Below are 20,752 nucleotides of genomic sequence, written 5' to 3' on the forward strand. Positions count from 1 at the left end.
AAATTGCATCCATGAAACTACACTGCAGAGTGAACCCTAAGTAAAACCATGGAGAATAGTTAATAGTATGGTTTTTAAAATGTACTGTCATCAATTGTAACAAATGTTCAACACCAGTGAAAGGTGCTAATAATAGGGTGATAAGTGGGAATCCTCTATTTCGTGCAAAATTGTTTTGTTAACCTACAACTTGATTATGAAAAAGAGAAAATATTTAGGTAACTTGGTGTGACATGATGTAAAAGGCCCATAAATAGAAGTCTGATGACATTTGCTTGGTCAAGCCCCTTCTGTACCTTTTTGGGGAAGTCCTCTCCTGTTCTGGCCCTTGTGTTTAGTTTTTTTCTCCCTGTAGGGTTTGGATAATCCCTAAGAATTTTTCCAGCTCCATAATTTTGTGACTTTAGGACTTCACAGAGTCTAAAGGAAATTGATCATAAAGAGTTTAGTTGGAACAAATTATGCATGTTGGTAGGTTTTCTGACATATACCCAAACGATCTGAACAGAAATGATGAGAGGAAATAAAAAATATTTAATCTCAGAATAGGACTGCACCATTTTCAGTTTCAAGGTGGGGCGGGGGTCTCCATTCCCATTGTCATCTATGTGAATGACATCCCCTGGGACTGTGTAATGGGCCTTCCTAAAAGTTCCTTCTTTAAATCAGGGCAGATAATTCTAATTTAAATGTAAATGACTAATTCGAGCTCAGGTTTGGAAGAGTTCTTTTGTACCTTTAATTTGGGAAATCAATGATCACAGGGCTGTAGAAATACTGTTTCTACGTAACTTTCTACAGATAATCAAATAGTTCAGTAAATTTGCATTTTATTTGTTCTGGGTACACATCTGTAACAAATGACTATGTCTACACTATGGTACATCATATTCTCAGAGACAAGGATGGATCTCTTTCTTGTCTTGGGAGAAATGAACCAAAACTTGTGAATTTCTTCACACATCTGAGTCATTGACACAGGGCTCAGTGCCCCACTTTCCTGTCCACCCCCTACCCAGTACTTTTACAAGTAACCTATGAGTTATGATTTTAGAATGATTGATCTGGAAGGAGATCAATCCACTCTTTTGAGTCCCAGTCTTGGAGCAATGAAGGGACTCCTAGCTCCTTAAGCAGACATTGAAATGGGGTTACCGTCTTTCCAGAGCAACTTCTTGTTATGTCTTTGCATCCTAAGAGGATGTTTTTCCTTGCCCCCTGGTTTTGCCCATGGAATGCCCTTCTTTCCACCATACCTCTGCAGGTCAGAATCCTGCCCACCCACCAATGCTCTTCTCAGATGCCACCTAATTCATAGCACCTTCTCTGGCTGCCCTCCCCTCTCGTTACATGTGCTCTCTTCTCCCTTCCCAGAACATTCTCTCTCCCTCTCTCCTCTTTAGCTCTTATCATATCTTTTTGTATTGTAAGCATTTGCTTCCTTCTCTAATCTGTGTTGTAATTATTTTTGTCCTCTCACTCACATTGCTTTTCACCTTGCCTTGAATGAACTAGGTGTATTCTATTAATATTTGTTGAGTTCACAATGAAGCGAAATAGCCCAATCTTCTAATTTTTACAGAAGCAAAAAATGAAATCGGATCTCAGGGAAGCTAATCAGTTTCCTGACTCCTGGTCTCAGATTATTTCTACTTTTATAAACTTTCATCTTTTCTCCCTGAAGGGGTTTTATTAATTAGAGTTAATTTTCCCTTTGGAACCATGCAGTGTATTAATTTGCAGATGTCTGTCTGTATTTGAAAAAGAACTCAGGGAAACTCTTTCTTCATAGGTGTACACAAAGATGTCACTTGTAGCCGTACCCTTCTACCAGAAGAGACACAAGCACTATGACCAGTCATATCGTAACATTCACACAAGGTACCTAATGAGTGACTATGCAGCAAAAAAGTAAGTTGAAATTCACCGAGGAGTTCCTAGAGCTTTGATTATGGGTGTTCAAAATTTAAAGGCTAGAAATTTTTATCTATTTCCCTGAAACCTGGAGTTCAAGAGTTTGGGGAGGGGTCTGGGAACAGGGGTGGCAATGTTCACTAGAAACATATCCCAAGCCAGAGGAGGTCCGCGGACGAGACCCGGGCTGGGTTGCAAAGCTCAGGGTGCAGTTGTGCAGATTATCCTGGTAGATTCACTGATTCTGACCCCCTGGTTTAGATAACGAATGCAGGGACTTTTTAGTACATGCTCCTTGAGTTTACTCTTCCCGACACAACTTCCAGAATTATAATCTAAAGTCCCCCAAAGTAAAAGGCAATGTGACGGAAACCCATGGAAAAGAACCTAGGTCAGAAAGAAGCAAAATAGAGCTCGAATGGAAGTCAATATTGATTGTCAATAAATGTTAGCACAAGTGACTTTGTTCACCGCCTAATAGGCTGGTGTCAAGTCCACATCTTCCTCGGCAACTTTCTAAAGCACGGTCTCCTCGCAGAGCTGCAGCACAGGCTGTAGTCAACATTGTTTGTGTCGTAGCCAATCTGGCAGTTTGAACTGACTGATTAGAAGGTTGAGCTGAAGGATGAGCGATTATTAGGCATGTCCTCCTCCAGCCACGTAAGTGCCTGCACATATGTTATAAACAGGCTATCTTTGGAAACACTTTATGGTACTTGTCTTTGGTTTTCACTGCTTTTAACAAGCAAACATTCACAGTCCCTCCCAACAACTTTTGGGAGTTTTGAATACTTAAAGATATATATAATCATGGCATTAGGCCAGAAAGCCTGTGAAAGGCACTAGCTGACCTCTGAAAGAACATGGCAAGAGAGAGAGAGAGAGAGAGAGAAGCTCGGTCCATGAAAACATCCCATAATAGGATGGAGTATAAACAGGTGGAGGGTAGATGTGGATGCACAGGGAGGTAGTTTGTGTTTGTGTGTGTGTATGTGTGTGTTTTTCGGGGTGAAAATGGGATCTGTAGAAAGAAAGTGATGTTCGTTGTTAGGATAAATTTTTAGAACTTTCCAGTATACTAGTTTTTCTTCTCAATTTTCATTAAGGCGGACTTCAACCCAATCCTCCATCCAGAAGTCTTCAACCCAATCCTCCATCCAGAAATTGTCTTCCCAGAAAGCTTCCAGCCACATGTCTACTGGAGGGACAATTTGCAGGCTTTGTGCCAAAAGGGTGAGCACTTCATCTGAAGAAGAAGAACATGAAGATAAAAACAGGTAACCACACCACTGGCCCTCTTGACCTCTGCCCATAAAGTCACATCGTGCTGCCACCTACAATTATGTTATTAAAACACATCCTGGTCTTGAGTCAGAAGAAGGGTTCACTGTAGGGCAGAGAAAGGAGAGTGAAGGGGACATCTGGTGAGAGGAAGTTCAGAGAACATTGAGGATAACACTTGCTTGTAATAAAAATAATAATTCCACCATTTTGATTACTTGCTTGTTCTTTACCATTATTATCTCAACTAATCCTAATAAGGGCACTCTTTGGAATGATTCCCTTCCCCCCCACCCCCATCATTTTGCAGAAGAGAGCATTGACTTTAGAGCTGGGCTTGGATCTCAGGCCTTTATGACTCTCCTGCACAGAACTAACTACCTTTTCACACTGAGCAGCGTCCTAAAATTTGTAAAAATATCGACGTTTAAAATGGATTTTGAATTTCCACTTAGAACCTCTTCAGCTATTACCTTAAAGAACAGTGGAGAAGGGCTGTAGACCCAAGCAAGGTCATCTTCTGAAGAGGGAGCCAGGGTTTTAAGCAGTTGTCTGTGTGGAAACTAAAGAGTTGTGAAGGGTTCTATAAATTGTCATACTTTGCATGTCAGTGGAGTCAGCTCATGTGGGGAAAATGGCATATGAATGAGATGGATTAATGAAAATGGAAGTCTTAAAATTATTTCCAGATCACAAAGAAACAGGTGGTGATATTTACTTTGATCTAAGAACAAAATAAAATGAAATATCTTATTAATCCTACTTTTTATAATAATTGCTGTGTTTTCCCCTCATCTCTTCTACTTTTATAGAACAATTTCTTATAATTCTAAAAAACTTAAAACTTGAAGGAAAAATGAGACTGGTGAAGATATTTCATTTTTGAAAGTTGCCTTATGACTAAGTAATTTAATGAAAAAGATTAATAGCAGAAAAATTAACCCTTATTTTAAAAATTAAAATCATCTTTTTAGATGCCTTATTGGAATTTTGCCGTGTAGACAATTTTTTTTTTTTTTGGTAAAGACTTCTTTTGTAAAACAATTACTTTAAAAGATAGGTGTTAGAAACCTGGATTTTATGTATTAGATTATTTTTAAAAGGGTTCTACCTCTATTTAAATTTTTGGGATTGGGAATGAGAAGGTGTCAGCTGTATCATTTTATTGTTATCAATTATTTAGTGGTGTGACCTTGAACACATCCCATAAATTTTAAACTGTCTATACCTCAGTTTCCCCACAGGTAAAACAGGGAAGAGGAGGTCGAATGGTCATGGAATGGCTTACTGTAATTAATAAGGTTTCAGCAAAAAAGACTTTTGTGACTTTCCTGGTTATTGGAAGTCTTCCTAAAATACAATTAGAGTACTATCTTGCAATAGCATATCAGACTCAAAGGATGTGTTTTAATTATTGATGTCCAGTCATAATTGTGCTGTACCCCACACGCTCATTTTAAATATCAGTCACTTTTTTTTTGAAGTTTTAATTATTTAATTAATTTACACCTTTAAATGAAACATGTACAAAGCTTTTTCATTGTGTCTCCCTCAGGGCAGAGGGAATGTATTGTCTGTATAGACGTATCAAAGACTCAAAAATTTAAAGAAGTCACTTTTTAAAAAAAAAAAGATTTATTTATTTATTTACTTCTCTCCCCTCCCCCCCACCCTGGTTGTCTGTTCTCTCTGTCTATTAGCTGTGTCTTCTTTGTCCGCTTCTGTTGTTGTCAGTGGCAGGGGAATCTGTGTTTCTTTTTGTTGTGTCATCTTGTTGTGTCAGTGTGTCTCCGTGTGTGTGGTGCCATTCCTGGGCAGGCTTCCCTTTCTTTCGCGCTGGGCGGCTCTTCTTACGGGGCGCACTCCTTGCGCGTGGGGCTCCCCTATGCGGGGACACCCCTGCATGGCACAGCACTCCTTGCGTGCATCAGCACTGTGGGTGAGCCAACTCCACATGGGTCAAGGAGGCCCGGGGTTTGAACCGCGGACTTCCCATGTGGTAGACGGATGCCCTAACCACTGGGCCAAGTCCGCCGCCAAGAAGTCACTCTTGCTGAATGCAGAAAACCCAGATGTGGAAGACATGAGAAAGTCTGTGACTTGATACCACCCCACTGCTTATGCCTTGGGATGAAATGCTTTTTAGCAGCCTCATGTTACCTTATTCTCATAATCCACGTGCATGTCTTCCATGTGAAAGTCCTTTTGGAAATCAGCTCTTTCCTCCTTTAAAAGTAAATCTAAATAATCAGGTTTTGATCAGTTGGGTTGGAGTTAATTGAGATTTTATTGCAATGCCTGCTTTGTTTCCACCTGGAGGAGGCTGTGAGGATGAGCGAAAGGGCATGGCTGTGTCGAGTGACTGGAGCAGTGAAGTGAATTCCAGCTCATATGGTTATGATTCACCACTCTTGCTAGCCTGAAGCTTTATTGAAAGCACTTACTGTATTTATATCTTACCTCCCATGGCAGGTATTAGTTTAACGTGTTGGACAAATTGGTCCTTTGTGAAAGATGAAGTTGTGGGCTCGGCAAGTTGAGTTAATGCTTATGTCTTTGTGTAAAATAAATACTGAAGAGGCATCGATGTGCTCTGAAGGATGTCAGCATGTCCTTCTGGAAGATGCGATGGATTAGACCTGCCCATCTGATGTCTTTACTTTTGTCCCAGGGAAAAATGTGCCTCTCTTAATCATTTAGGCTGTCCTGTGGGCTTGTCATTAAGAGGAAATGCATGAGAAATGACATAATTCTGTACTAAAGAGCCAGCATTATGGTTGACAGATCACACATGTACAGAAATATTCTTTCAATGTACTCAATCATAGTATTTGAGGTTGGAAGGAGGAGGAGAGAAATAAGAGACTGCATATTTATTTCAAGCTCTGGTAAGTAAAATATAATTAGCACATAGAAATTTTAAACAGCTTCCACATAGGATATCTGATGATTTGTAGCACGGGTAGAGATTTGTTCTCTCTATCACTCTGTTTCAATGGGACTTACTACCAATAAGATGGCCTAGTTTTTGCAAGACTTTTTAGGCAATCTGCTCCTAGAAATCAATCAAGATTTCTAGCACCTCCCTATATACCCGGCACTGTTCTAGGGTCTGTGATTACAAGAACCAAACATACATTATTCTGCCCTCTTGGGAATTTGAGCCTAAAGGCAGAGATGGATGTAAACTGACATGCATAGCTACGTGATTAAAATAGTGATAAATGCTATCGAGGACGAGAACAAGGTGCTATGAAAGAGAATGACAGAGATTTAATTTAGACATGAACTGAGGGACGGCCTCTCTGAGGAAGGAGACTTTCTGTTGAAAGCAGAAGGATAAATAAGAGTTAGCTGGGTTGGGTTGGCCAGTGGTGTGAAGAGCTTATCTCCTTCCAACAGCTGAACGCAAGCCAGTGCGTCTGGGTCATGTGAGTCAAAATGAGAGTGGGTGCGATGAGCTCGGGTGTTAATTAGAAGCGAAGAGGAAGGGTAAGTACATCCTCAGGTCAGGTGTTAGTTTTCCTAGCATCTCAGCCCATAGTTCTGTATCAAGAAGCCGCCGCCTACTGTTCTGAAATTTTCGATTAGATTTCAAACTTCCCGAATGCCTTATCAGGTTTTGGTTTTATACGCTGTTCAGAGAATTACTAATACCAACCAGGGCTGGGGTAGCCCTGTGGAACGCCCATTGGCCGTCAGACCTGGGTCCTAGGACAGACTTTATCAGCAACCCGCACGATCTTGGACAGGTTTCTCAGCCTTTTTGGGTACATGCATTTCATAAGATTCCCGCCTATCCACTCTGATTGTCTAACGTATAATATGATGACAACCTAGTACAGCAAGTCCTCTTCAGTGCACAAACTTGGTGCATCCGGACATATTTTTGTTCCATATTTTTACCATCACGCCTGCATTCCTTTGCACACGCGTTTCTGCTCTCCATGCTCATTGCATTGACCTCTCCTCTGTCCTAATTTAGACTAATGGTAGGCACTTACCATGTTAAAGGATCCGGGGGATATAAAAACTGGAAGAAGCCAAACTTCTCTTCAGGAGCTTACATTCTGCTAGGTGATGGGGCCATAACTTGTTGGCAGATTGTTATCAGATAGGCCATAGAAAAAGAACAAGAACTTTGGGGTTCAAAGGAAAGAGGAGGGCATTAGGAGTGGGTTCTAGGGAGCTCTCGATTTTGAAATGGGCCTTGAAGGATGGCTCGAAGTTTTATAGCAGGGGATGAGCGGAGGACTTTTCCTGAGGAGTGGGACAGAATCAGAAGAGGAACAGCTAGCCTTTTAATTTTGATTGGACTTAGGGTATGCGGTAGTGAAAAGGAGAACACAAAACTGGGAAAAGGGGCACGATGATCCCACTGCCGTCTTGGGAGGCAGTGATTTGTGGCGCTCACAAGGATGGCGTGTGCATGACGAGGGACTGCGCCCATCGCTGCTCTATCCTTATGGGTTGAAGAAGCTGAACCTGTTCTTTCATTTTAAAATTTTGTCTAGAACACAGGCTTACTTCTCTTTGCACCTGCTAATCCAAAGGGCTTTAACTCCGTCTTACATTCAATCAGAAACTGCACTGAATCTAGGTTGAACAATTTATGTGCTGCCCAGCAGAAGGACACTCGCTCTCAGCTGTGCTCAGCATTTTCTTAAACTGTCATAGCATATTAGAACTGACTCTCCAAGAATCTCTAGCTCAGCAGTCCCTAGCCACGTGGAGTCTCAGACCCCTGAAGCCAAATGATCCCTTTATTTGATTAAATGGGGAGGCTGCATCCTGAAAAAGGAAGACAATTTGCTCATGGTTGCACTATCTTTTATTTTTTCTCCCCCCCCCCCCCGCCCCTACCCTGCTGTTTTTGCTGTCCGTGTCCATATCTCTTTTCCATATCTATATCTCTTTTTGTCTTTTCTTCTCATCTTTCACTGGGATTCGATCCTAGGGACCTCTGATGTGGAGAGAGGTCCCCTATCAGCTGCGCCACCTCAGTTCCTGGTCTCTGCTGTGCTTCACCTTGACTGTCCTCTTCATCTCTCTCTCTCTCTCTCTTTTTTTTTTAAGATTTATTTATTTTATTTCTCTCCCCTGCCCCTCACCCCGGTTGTCTATCCTCTGCGTCTATTTGCTGCGATGTCTTCTTTGTCCGCTTCTGTTGTTGTTAGCGGCACAGGAATCTGTGTTTCTTTTTGTTGTGTCATCTTGCTGTGTCAGCTCTCCGTGTGTGCGGCACCATTCCTGGGCAGGCTGCACTTTCTTTCCCACTGGGCGGCTCTCCTTATGGGGCACACTCTTTGCGCGTGGGGCTCCCCTACGTGGGGACACCCCTGCGTGGCAGGGCACTCCTTGCGCGCATCAGCACTGCGCATGGGCCAGCTCCACACGGGTCAAGGAGGCCCTGGGTTTGAACTGCGGACCTCCCATGTGGTAGACGGACGCCGTAACCACTGGGTCAAGTCCGCTTCCCTTCATCTCTCTTTTGCTGCGTCATCATCTTGCTGCGTGACTCACTTGCACAGGCACTGGCCCATCGTGTGGGCACTCGGCTTGCTGCATGGGCACTTGACTCACCACATGGGCACCGGCTTGCCATGAGGGTGCTCACGTGGGAACTTGGCTCACTGAGCAGGCACTCATATGGGCACTTGGCTCACCATGCGGGCACTCAGCTCACCACACGGGCATGCTTTCTCTTCTTTCTCACCAGGAGACCCCAGGGATTGAACCCAGGTCCTCCCATATGGTAGGCGGAGGCCTTATCACCTGAGACACATCTGCTTCCCTGCACTTTCTTTTTTCTTTTTTTAAGATTTTTTATTTATTTCTCTCCTCTCCCCCCCACCACCCAGTTATCTCCTCTCTGTGTCCATTCGCTGTGTGTTCTTCTGTGTCCACTTTTATTCTTGTCAGCAGCACTGGGAATCTGTGTCTCTTTTTGTTGTGTCATCTTGCTGCGTCAGCTCTCCGTATGTGCGGTGCCACTGCTGGGCAGGCTGCACTTTTTTGCGTAGGCGGCTCTCCTTGCGGGGTGCATTCCTTACACATGGGGCTCCCCTATGCAGGGGACAGCCCTGCGTGGCACAGCACTCCTTGCGTACATCAGCACTGCTCATGGGCCAGCTCATCACATGGGTCAGGAGGCCCTGGGTTTGGATCCTGGACCTCCTACATGGTAGGTGGATGCTCTATTCATTGAGCCAAATCTGCTTCCCCCTGCACTCTCTTTATTGAGTACCTACTTTATGTGAGTTTCCATGTATATGAGTGAGCAAGTCCCTGTGTTTATGGAGTCTGAGACTAATTTCCTGACTCTGAGATTTATGCTTGTGCTTTGCTCCTTGTCGAGTATGATACACCATGTATCAGAATCACTTCTGTCATTGCAGTATCTTTTAGGGTACTTTTTCTGTAAATCTAAAACTTATCTAAAAATAAAGTTTATTATAGTTGAAAAAAAAAACAAAACAAAAATCACTTGTAGCCATTGATATGGCCAGAAATGAATGCTGCCTCTTGGTGTGGGCCTTATTGGCACTGGGACTCCTCAGTGCAGTTTTCTAGAACAGAGCGTACGGGTCACCATACTATTTCATTTATGTGCTCTTATTGGTGAAAAGAAATTGGAACACAGCAGGTGTAGCTCAGTGGCTGAGCGCCTGCCTCATGTGAATGAGGTCCCAGGTTCAATCCCTGGTACTGCCTTTCAAAAAATAAAAATGAAAAAGAAATGGACGTTTCTATATTTATTTTAGTTATAAATCATGCACATGCCCCTTACATTTTTTTAAAATGTGTGGGTCTTACAACATTCACCAAAATGTACTTCTAAAAGAAAGAGATGAAAAATAAATGTCAGTGGTATTTCTAATGTTTCCTTCCTGTACCCCACTTGCAAGGATCCCGGGGGAGAGAATGGTCTTCTGGCCTTTCAGAGCCTGGCGACCTTTGCCGCGTGTCATGGGAATAACGTAGCTTCTTTGATCGTGCAGGTACCACTCACTGGTGGCTTCTTATGGAGAAGCAAAGCGGCAGCGTTTTCTCAGGGAACTGGATCAGTTAGAAGAAAACGTTCACCTGGCGCGCTCACTCGCTCGGGACAAGCTGGACAAATACGCCATTCAGCAGATGGTAGTTTTTTTTTTTTAAAGCTTACCTTTATTTATTTTGACATTTATTTTTTATTTATTTCTCTCCCTCCTCCCCCAGTTGTCTGCTCTCTGTGTCCATTCACTACATGTTCTTCTATGTCCGCTTGCATTCTTGTCAGCAGCACTGGGAATGTGTGTTTCTTTTTGTTGCGTCATCTTGCTGCGTCAGCTCTCTGTGTGTGCTGCGCCACTCCTGGGTGGGCTGCACTTTTTTCGTGCTGGGTGGCTCTCCTTCGGGGGCGCACTCCATGCACGTGGGGCACACTACCCGGGGGACACCCCTGCGTGGCACGGAACTCCTTGTGCGCATCAGCACTGCACGTGGGCCAGCTCACCACACGGGCCGGGAGGCCCTGGGTTTGAACCCTGGACCTCCTATATGGTAGGCGGATGCTCTATCAGTTGAGCCACAGCCGCTTCCTGGGATTTCTTTTTCAGAGGCGTTGATTAAATTGCAGTTTGTCAGCGTTGTGCTTACGTGGTGCGGGGAAGGGTATGGGCTGTTGATGGATTGTAACACTTTCTGAATGCTCTGACCCGCTTGCTCTTGTTCCGTGGTGACAGATGGAGCACAAGCTGGCCTGGGAAGGGCACACATTTGAGGACCGGATCAGCAGAGCCCCTGAGATTTTGGTGCGACTGAGGTCCCACACGGTGTGGGAGCAGATGTCTGTGAAGCTCTGCTTTACCGTCCAAGGGTTTCCCACTCCTGTGGTTCAATGGTTAGTCCTTTTCTCTTTGCAGAGGTTTAAAAAGGCCGCCTTGATTTGCTTTTAAGGATATGGCAACGGTTGGCTTAAACGTATGGATGTAGAAGCTCAAAATAAGGAAACACATGTCAAAGAGAACCTATTCTATGACTGCTCTGCTGGAAACTCTATATAAGGAATTTGCTTATAAAAATCAGTGACATATCAATTTAAAATAACATACAATTTAATTTAGTGAAATTCATTCAACCGACTTTGCAGAGAGTTTTTTATTTTGAAATGACACGCGTTTACATATAAAGCTGCCACCGAGTTTCAGGTGCATCGTTACTGAATTTTTGTATGTCAGCCCTAAGAGTCTAACGATTTTAGTTGTGTGAAATTGGTAAGCAGAAATCTTGAACTAAGAAGCGCTGGGACTATAGTGCTATAGTTAATTGAACTTTGTGATAATTGAAGAATTAAATCTTTAAGCCCCATAGCCTCCTTTTATTTCAACATCTGTTACTAAAATTAAAGAAATATATCTATCAATATCCATTTACTTTTCCACTTACTGGAAGTAAAAATAAAGCCCCCAAAATTTGTAGCTTGCTACAAAAACCGTAAACCTGTTATAGCTTGGATTGGGACTCTCAGCGGCAGCTTGGAAAAATAAAGTCTCAATCTATGGCTGATCATAAGACAGGTTTGGGGGTCTAAGATGCTCCCATTCTTGATGGCAGGACTCCGGTGAGCGTAGATGTCCTGCTCTCCCGGGGGCAGTCGTGATTTGGTGTGGTCACAGCCTGGAGAACTCTTCCACCTCATCCCAGTGACACGTGGCTTAAGTAGGCCAGTCTGGGATTTAACTAACCTTGGGTACAATTTTTCTTATGGAATGGTATGTTCTGAGTTCCTAACAAAGTTCAGGCAGAACTCTGGAACACGATCTGTCATAGGCGGTGGATGGCTCAGATTAGGGGCCACTTGAATTATGCAAGTGCTGCTCTCTTCTTGAAAAGGAAACGTGGGCTCTGTCTTCATGCTGCAAGGGTCCCCTCCCACCCATCCACTCGTGGTGCTAAGAAGTGAAATATGTAGGATGCATAGCAATAGCATATTAAAAGGGGCAATAAAGAAGGCTGGGGCAAGATGGAAAAAAATGGGCCTTTCGACTAAAGTGAATGCTTCCCTGGTTTAGGTATAAAGACGGTAGTTTGATTTGCCAAGCAGCTGATCCAGGGAAGTACAGAATCGAGAGCAACTATGGCGTGCACATGCTGGAGATCAACAGGTAAGGCCTTCCACGGCAGGGCCATGAGCCCTGGAGCAACGCATGAAATAATTACCATTGCAAACACAAAAGCAGAAAGCAAATTTAAAAAATTGAGGCCAAATCACCCTGCATCCGCTTGCATTACCTGTCATTTTAAGTGCTACTTAGGAGTTACTTTAATTGGTGTTAGAAGCTACCCTGTTCATGACGTTAGACGACAGGAATACACAATCAGGAGCTTGGTCAGGCCTCCCATTCCAGGAACCAAGAGAATAAATAGTGTAAGGAAAGACGGTGATATCTAGGCACAGAAGACTACAGTGAAATACAAGAATGTTTCATTTGTATTTGTTCAGCCCTGGGGATTCCTTGTGCTACCAGATTTCAGCAACAATCTCTCAAATCAGACTCCTTAAAGAAATATAATCTTGATTTAACTTTTCATTAAAAATTGGAAAAAAGTGTAGAAAATACAGTTAAGTAAAAGAAAATAAAAATCATCCATATTTCCAGCCTCCAGCCTCCTGTCTATATTTCAGTGTATACCTAGCCTTTCTTTTTCCTACAAACAACACACACACACATACACACTTTGGCTTTTACAAAAGTGAGATCAAGCTTCTCTTTCTTCATTTCTCTGGTTACACTTTTTTTTTTTTTTTACAAAAATTTGATAACATTACTGCACTCCTCCTTTCCCACTTAATATTATTTGACACCTTCACAAGGCTCAATTGTTAATTTTTAAAGTACATCTGATTACTTAATATACTATAGTTAAACATCCAAACACTTGTCTAGGAACCAGAAGACCTGGGTTTTATCCATAATCTATCATTTATGATATGACTTTGGATAAATCATAAACTCTACCTATGAGATAATATTCTTATTTGAAAATAATTATTAACACACAGATAGTAAACATTTGTATCCTCTCTGAGTTATTGAGAGCATCAAATAAAAACGTGTGTGAAAACTCTAAAAAATGGGAAATCATTATATAAATATATGGTAATTGTAAACGTGTATATATGTGTGGTAATAAATTACATCAAATCCTTTCTAGGAAAAGCTAAGGAATACTGGTACAAATAAAGGAAAAATAAGTAACACATTTAAATATATAATTTTATTGATTTTATGGTTATTAAACTAGAAAGCTGTGACCGCATCATAGTGAGGCTCAGTTTATTAGAGGTGAAGGCATCCTTTAATTCCCAAAGGTGACTTATGAGTCAGATGTGACAGCACAACACAAGTGTTTATGAGTCCTCCATCTTCTCTTGAATGGGGTCCACAGAGTTTTTCTAAGTACCGGTGCCTTGTAGATCAGGGTGAGTGAACGTCAGCATGGAGCCTCGACTTTCTTCCTTCGCCTTGTGTGTAAGCCCTGGCTTCCTCTTTAGAAGTTAGACGCAACCTTCTCATGAGCCTCAGTGAGTCTGGGAAAGTTTTTCACTACTGGAGCCCTCATTCCATCTGTAGATGAATTAGAACAAGGAGTTAAAAGATTGTAGTTGAGGTCAATCTTTGCCATCCCTTGTTTCCCTAGGTAAATTTGAAGCTCTCTAGAATAGCTCAAGGCCCGATTGACTTCTCTTTTAGGTTCAGTTATTCTTCGCCATTTACTGAAAGCCTACTAAGTGTCAGGCACCATTCTAGACGCTTGGGATACATGGCCAATGTCTTCGTGGTCTCATATTCTAGCATGGAGAGGTGAACCATAAGCATGATAAATGAGTGAATTACATGGTGAGGGAGGTGGTGGGTGCTGGGGAAGGGGGATGGGCAGTGTCTGGGGCCGCAGTAGGGCAGGTCATAGTGTAGCACAGGGTGGCCAGGGAAGACCTTGCTTGAGAAGATACCATGTGTGTACAGCTTGAAGGAGATGGTGACGAAGGAGTTAGAGTGTTGGTGGAAGGGGGTGTGTTTGGGGGGAGAGCCTTCCAGAAAAAGTGAGCAGCGAGCGAAGGCTGTAAGACAGACCCTGCCCAGCAGGGCAGCCCGCGTGGAGGTTGTGGACTGGTAGGAGCAGTCGGGGAGGGGTCTGCCAGGTAGCTGGGTGCAGTGCAGGTCATGTAAGGCCCTGTAGGTCATTGCATGGAGGTGGGATTCCACTCAGAATGGAAAGGGGGGCTTCGGAGGACTTTGGGGAGACACATAATGAGTGGACCTACATTTTGAAAGGGGCTACTGACTATGAGTAGACTGTAAGGGCAGAGGCAGGGTGCCTGCTGGGAAGCTGGTGCCGAAATTCAAGCAAGATGATGGTGGCTTGGCCGGGGTGATTGCAGTGGAGGTGGTGAGAAGTGGTTGGAATTCTGGACAGATTTTTAAGGTAGAGCCAATGGGATGGATTGGATATGTGGCTTTAGTGAAAAAGAGAAGTAAAAAATAATTCCAAAGTTTTGGGCCTGTGTGTAAACAGGGATGAGGAAGGTGGCAGGCAGAGCAGGGGGGATCTACGGACCAAACTTCTGTCGAGGTTTGGGGTCCTGCTCGCTGTGGAGAGTCAAGTGGAATTCTGATATGCCCTCGCTGCAGTTTTCAAAGTGTGCTTTTCTCTTTTGATTTCTAGAGTTTGTGGAAATGTTAATGGATAAAGAGCTGTAATATTTAAAAGGAGAATATTTGCCATCGTTTTGGAGAGTGTATTTATTTTTAGGGATGTCTGTTTTCAGATCTGGGGTGCGTTACCACTGTTTCAGGTTAAATAGGACAGTTTGGATCACCAACTGGCTTATTCCCAAGCTTTATTTTAATAATCATTCCCTCTTTCATGTGTGAAAAAGGAAGTCGTATTCATACTAGAGTTGGCAACTTTTAAACTTTATATTGGGAATAATGTAGGCTTTCAACAAACTGAACTAATAAATCAAGTGGTTGATTAATGGGCCCCAGAATACCATGTATAAATGATTCACAAGTCAGGTCTCTTTTGACATACTGAATTTTGTATAAGTATGCAAATAATAGAGGAAATGCTCAAGACCAACTTTTCCCTCGGTATTCTTATCAATATTGGGAGGTTTTAAATAGATGAAATATTAATATTCTTCAGAAAAAGAGCAATCAGAGAAAGCCCACAAATGGTGGCTCATCTCAGCTGTTCATACCAAACTGCTGAGCTCCCGTCATCTGATCTGTGGCCATTTAAAGTGTGTGGAATGTGCTGGCATCCCCTTTCTGGGTTGGCATCAGAATGAGCTTTTCCTTCTCTTACAAGAGTGACATTTATTCCTATGAATATTCTTTGGCTGCAATAGCTGAATTCTTGAAGTGCCGAAAAGGAAGCTTACTTACCCTGTGGTACTTTCTGAATTTAAAATTGTACTTGACACTATTTTATATACTCATGAGATTTTCTTTTGGGACTTATAATGTGAGTTCTTTGTTTCAAAGATTTTTATATTATTCTCATATTTTTATAAAAGTTTTAGAAATTTGTTTTTTTCATTAGTAACACCATCACTTTCCATTCCATTCCCCATGGCCTTGCAGAATGATTTCAGGACTAAAATTTTCTCATGTTTTATTTTTAGACATGGATATTCAAAATCTGATTTCAGTTAAATTTTAAATCCAATATCAAACTCCCCTATAATTTGAAAACACTTGTCCTGGCCTACATATAATACATTAATTTTTCCAGTTAACCTTTTGTCTTCTGTCTTTCCATCTGTAAAATAGATAAAATATTACAAGTTTCTCCCATGAGGTTATTTTGGGGGTACTTCACATTGAGAGTTTGGGATGCAAATGTGTCCCATGAGTTTATTAAAAAAGTGAGACCACAGAAAACTATCTTTGTCTAATCTGGGAACCAGTCCAAACAGAAAAATAAAACCCTTTGCTCTTAATCAGTTGCTTGCAAATTCTCCTGGCATGAAGTGAAGGCTAGAATTAGACTCTGTGGGTTAGCTAAATGCTTTTTCTTAGTAAGGCATTGGGAAGGAGGATGGAATATGAGAAAGGAGAGAAAGAATGGAGTCCTCCTGGGATGTAGTAACACGTGTGGGGCACATCTCTCAGTTTCAGAGTTACCCATGGACAAAATTTTAAGGTAGTCAAAGTGTCTTCAGTGGCTGCCCAGCTCCTCCTCTCCATCTACCTAGTATCTCCTCTGATCTCTTTGCCCTCAAACACCTATACTTCCTAGTTGGTTCTCAACTAAGAATGGCCTACAGCCCAACCATTGGACCAGGAGTGTGTACATAGTTTTTGGTCCTTACCCTCAAGCACATGTATGTTTGGTTATTTATAATCTATCTATCTGTATGTACCTCTATTCCAATTTAATTTAATTTCATATAATATAAAACATTTACAAAAGATAATTATATAAAGAATGATATAAAATAAACATAAATAGACAGTCTAACATTTTTCCTTTGCACCCAGTGGATTATCTTCTACTTGCCCTGGCTGGGTGCATTGGAGACCATTGCAGTAGATCAGTGGGTCGGAATATTTAGGAATTATAGAGTTCTTTTGGACCAGCTGAAGGCTCTGGGCCCTCTCTTCGAATAAATGCAGCTAAGCACATCCATGCAAACTTCTGTGTATTGTTGCAGAAGGTTCAACACTCTAAAAATCTCAGAGGTTGAGAGTGTCTGCTACTTGCCTCTTACCTGCAGTGTACAGGGTTCTTTCTTCTTGACCCCGTTCCTTACTGCTAAGTCCTCTGTGTTAATTGGTTCCTTGACAAAATCACCAGTGCTAATGCGTTAGGTAACTTTCTCACTAGGATCTTGATGCCTTCAGTCAACTGAGAAAGAAGCTGGGAAAGGCTGTTCTATACCCCGGCCTCGGATTATAGTACTCATCTCCCTACTGCTTTCTCTTCTCCCAGGCACAACGCTTTCATTTTCATCCCTTCTGTTACAAGCTTCAGTCCCTTTCTGAGTCTTGTCCAGCTATTCCCAGCTAAGGAATAGTGAAAGAACAACTAGTTGCAGTTATCAAAACACTTGGAAATCTGTGCTGTTTTGTATGAATATTTGGGCAATGAGAAGGCCTTTCTCCAGGAGAGGAGAGAAGATTGTTTTTGAAGTTTAGATCCAGGATTTCAACTAATAGATTTTAGTTAACAATATATCAGACTAATATAGTGCTTTAAAATTACAAAGTATTTAAAAATATATTGTTTTATTTTATCATCAATGCACCCTATCAAATTTATAAGAATTCTGTAATGTATTTTACAAGTTTAACATATATACTATTTATATAAATCAATAAATGAGAATTATCGTCGTGTTCTAATGACTGCATAGATTTCTGAAATGAGGACTTGTGGATGATGGTTGCAGTCTTATAATGGTCTCTAATAGTCTCAGCAACCCTTTCCCCCTGTTCCCCCCCCAGATTTTATTCTGATTGCACAACATTGAAAACAAATTCTGATTCACAAAGATTAAGTAGCGGCAAATGGAAACTAAGTTTTATCTTGATGTCTCAGAATACTATTCAATTGAAAGGAGATGGTAGGCGAAGCTTTGCCTGAGAGCCATACAAAAACAAATTAAGCTGCGGCTCAAAACTTGTGAGGCTGGACTTCAAGGTTACTAATTCAGAAAGTGTTTGAATGCATGTTTTTTGCTACAGTTTTAAAAAATGCTAGAATACCCATTAAAGAAAACATTTTTGGATATTTGGGAAATTCCCTTTTAAAAGCATGGAACACAATTTGAAAATCACTGATGCTAAATAATATCTGGAAGGGTTCTTATCTTTAAGATTTATGGATACTGATTGGTCATGCTCTAAGCAAAACCTATAGAGACTTTCTTCTAAGGACTTAATGTGGATTTAGGTATTAGTAGCTTCCTTGCTTAGGAATTGGAAACAACCCCATAAGAAGGCACTCTTTACCCTGGTCCAGCTGAGTTGCTTCCTGTGAATCCCATACTGCATCCCCTAGTACTTGCTCTGCACTGCACTATGGTTGTTTTTAGTTGACAGCTCTCTACCTCGTAGCCTTAATTTATGCCTTCTATGATCCAAGTACAGTCTCCAGGTCAGGAGCTTTTTTTACTTTTATTTTTATCAAGTCCATTTTACAGAATGCTCTGCTTCTCTCCATCATGGCTGGCTTTTTAATCCTTCCTGCGGTGGAGGCAGGATATTACAGCTCTTGTTTCTCCAAACTGCCATGGTGTTGTTAGTGGAAGTGGGAGTGTTATAGGAAAAATGTTTAGGGCTGTTCCCGAAGAAGATTGTCTTCCTGCTGGGAGAAGGCTCTTAAGAAAATATAGTACTTTTATTGTTTAGAAAGAGTAACACAAGGTAAAAAATCCAAGCGATACCAAATGGTTATAAGAGAAGTGGCTCTTCCCGCCTCCCTAGACCCCAGGCTCCCTGGAGTGCCCCTGAAAGGGGCTACTGTACCCTGAGTCCTGTGTGGCTGCATCTATGTACACCTTACATGGACAGATGAGCATGTGACGTTGATGTTTAGCGATGGAGAAAGATCTACGTTACGGGATTTTTATCTCTGTTGCAAACATTCTCTATTACTTTGCCCCAGGGGAGATGGCTATACCTGCGGTGTATTCCTAAGTGGCAGGGCACAGTAATTTCTAATGAATTCAGGCTGGAACTGCAGCTTTGTTGATGGCCTTTGTAGTTTGGTTTGTAGTCCTCCAAGTGAACGAGGAGGTAATGAACTTGGTTTGTACATCTACATGGATTGGCTCTCCTTGTGCCTTCTCTCCCTTGAGCAGTGGCAGTTAAAGGAGGCCAGATGGCACTCACCGTCCCATTGAAGCTGGATTTGAACTTCATGGAGGAAGCGAAGGCGCTCTTAGGAGCTAGCACAGGTCTCTGAAAACTTGCCCCTCCTTTATTGGAGACACTGTGTGCTTTTAGGCAAAGAAAACATTTTCAGTTCCATGTGGAATGGAGAGGAAAATAAAAATGACTACTGACCTGTAAGAATGGGTTTTGTCTCTGGGAGCATTGGATCTAGAGTGATTTTTAAAAGTAAGACTTGAGTAAACCTTATTTTCCCTCTCCTTGGTGAGATGATATTTCCCTTCCCAGATTAGCATTATATTCCCTGTGCCAACTTCCATGAGAGGCCACAGAAGCTAGCAGAGCTAGCAGACCAAAGGCAAATGGTGGAGTCTTGGAGATCTTGTTTATTTAACTTCTTAACTGTCAACTTTCTCACCATGGTTAAAAGGATAATAATATCTATTTTCCAGGGTACTTGAGAATCGGACAGAAGATAGCAAATGGAAAATACCTAGCCGAGTGCCTGGCATTTAGTAAAAGCTCAGTAAATATTAGCTCCACCTCCTAACTTTCCCCTTGTCTTAGTTTTCTGGGGAACCTGATGGAAAGGCAGTTCATAGCCATGAAAGTCAGCTCCAAATTTTGCAAGATGTATATGAGAAGGCTGAAGTGCTGCACCTTCAAAAACTGGGGTCTTTGAAAATTCCCAAGTTTTTTCCAGGGAGGAACATGCCTAAGGCATACCCCCATAACTCTTGAAGGAGGGATACCTCAGGTATCGTCCAGTTTAGAGTGTTCCATACAGCCTTGGGTGGGTGATTCGTATCGAGATTTTACTTTGACATTCTGCATGTAATCTCCTATTAATATGAGAATCCCTGGTGCGGAGCGAAGTAGAGCTGTAGGACCTGCTTTTCTAACAGGGGGCTTCTCATTTAGTAAGTCTCTGCACATGCGTCTTCAGGGCAGGTAAACACCCAGCCCACTGAGGTTGCTCTCGCTCAGGTCAGGGGCTTTGATGAAGACTCACCTGCCTCCATCTGGAGTCACAAAGTCTCAGGGTGCATTAAAGAGTGGGGACTTCCCAAGGCACAGTTCTCAAAAGTTAGCATGTGTAAGGGGTGGTCTTGGGAGAGTTAGTTAAAAGTGCAAAGTCCTGGGCTACTTTAGAACCAGCACATCTGGTAATTCCCAGGCAGGTTGACCAGGGTCCACACTGATCCAGGGCTCTGGCTTTTTATTATGCTGATTTCTTGGTCTTCCCAGTTACGGGATGCTGGGAGGCATGAGAGGGTATTGCCTCATCATGAGTAATTCTGCTAGACCATAAATTAAGGTAACTGACGCCTGCCCATTGATGAGATAAAACAACTGATTCTATAGGGATTGAAAAAAACAGACCCAGAAGGAATATCCATTTCTCTTTGAAATAGAACGGAAGGATTTTAGAAAATTCCAGCAGTTTTACTTCTCGAAGCCAAAGCCAAACCATTGTCCAGGAGCACACGTTTGCCCATGTCTATAATTAATTCTGTGTGCTGCCATGCCATTCCAAGGATAGAGCTGGCATTGTTCTTGAACAAATCAGTCATTAACAAATGATCTAGGTCGTAAGTTTTGCTTTCGAGGAATGTTGTGTTCAAATGTGGGTCACCGACTATGACAGAAAAGTTCCACAGTACATTGAA

The 20,752-nt window shown here is 42.1% G+C and overlaps 1 protein-coding gene across 2 annotated transcripts in view; it reads left to right on the forward strand.

Moving 5' to 3' along the window:
- The window catches only part of MYOM2 (myomesin 2), a 116,589-nt gene that overhangs the window by 4,526 nt on the left and 91,311 nt on the right, over positions 1-20,752 (forward strand). For both annotated transcript variants that reach the window (XM_058288016.2, XM_023586067.3), the window contains exons 2-6: positions 1,793-1,911; positions 3,021-3,191; positions 10,197-10,335; positions 10,920-11,077; positions 12,249-12,341. In XM_058288016.2, the coding sequence (XP_058143999.1) occupies positions 1,805-1,911; positions 3,021-3,191; positions 10,197-10,335; positions 10,920-11,077; positions 12,249-12,341 (668 nt within the window). In that variant the 5' untranslated portion in view covers positions 1,793-1,804. The remainder of the gene's footprint in view (positions 1-1,792; positions 1,912-3,020; positions 3,192-10,196; positions 10,336-10,919; positions 11,078-12,248; positions 12,342-20,752) is intronic.

Source organism: Dasypus novemcinctus, chromosome 25, assembly GCF_030445035.2.
Source record: "Dasypus novemcinctus isolate mDasNov1 chromosome 25, mDasNov1.1.hap2, whole genome shotgun sequence".
In the NCBI taxonomy this organism is placed as follows: Eukaryota; Metazoa; Chordata; class Mammalia; order Cingulata; family Dasypodidae; genus Dasypus; species Dasypus novemcinctus.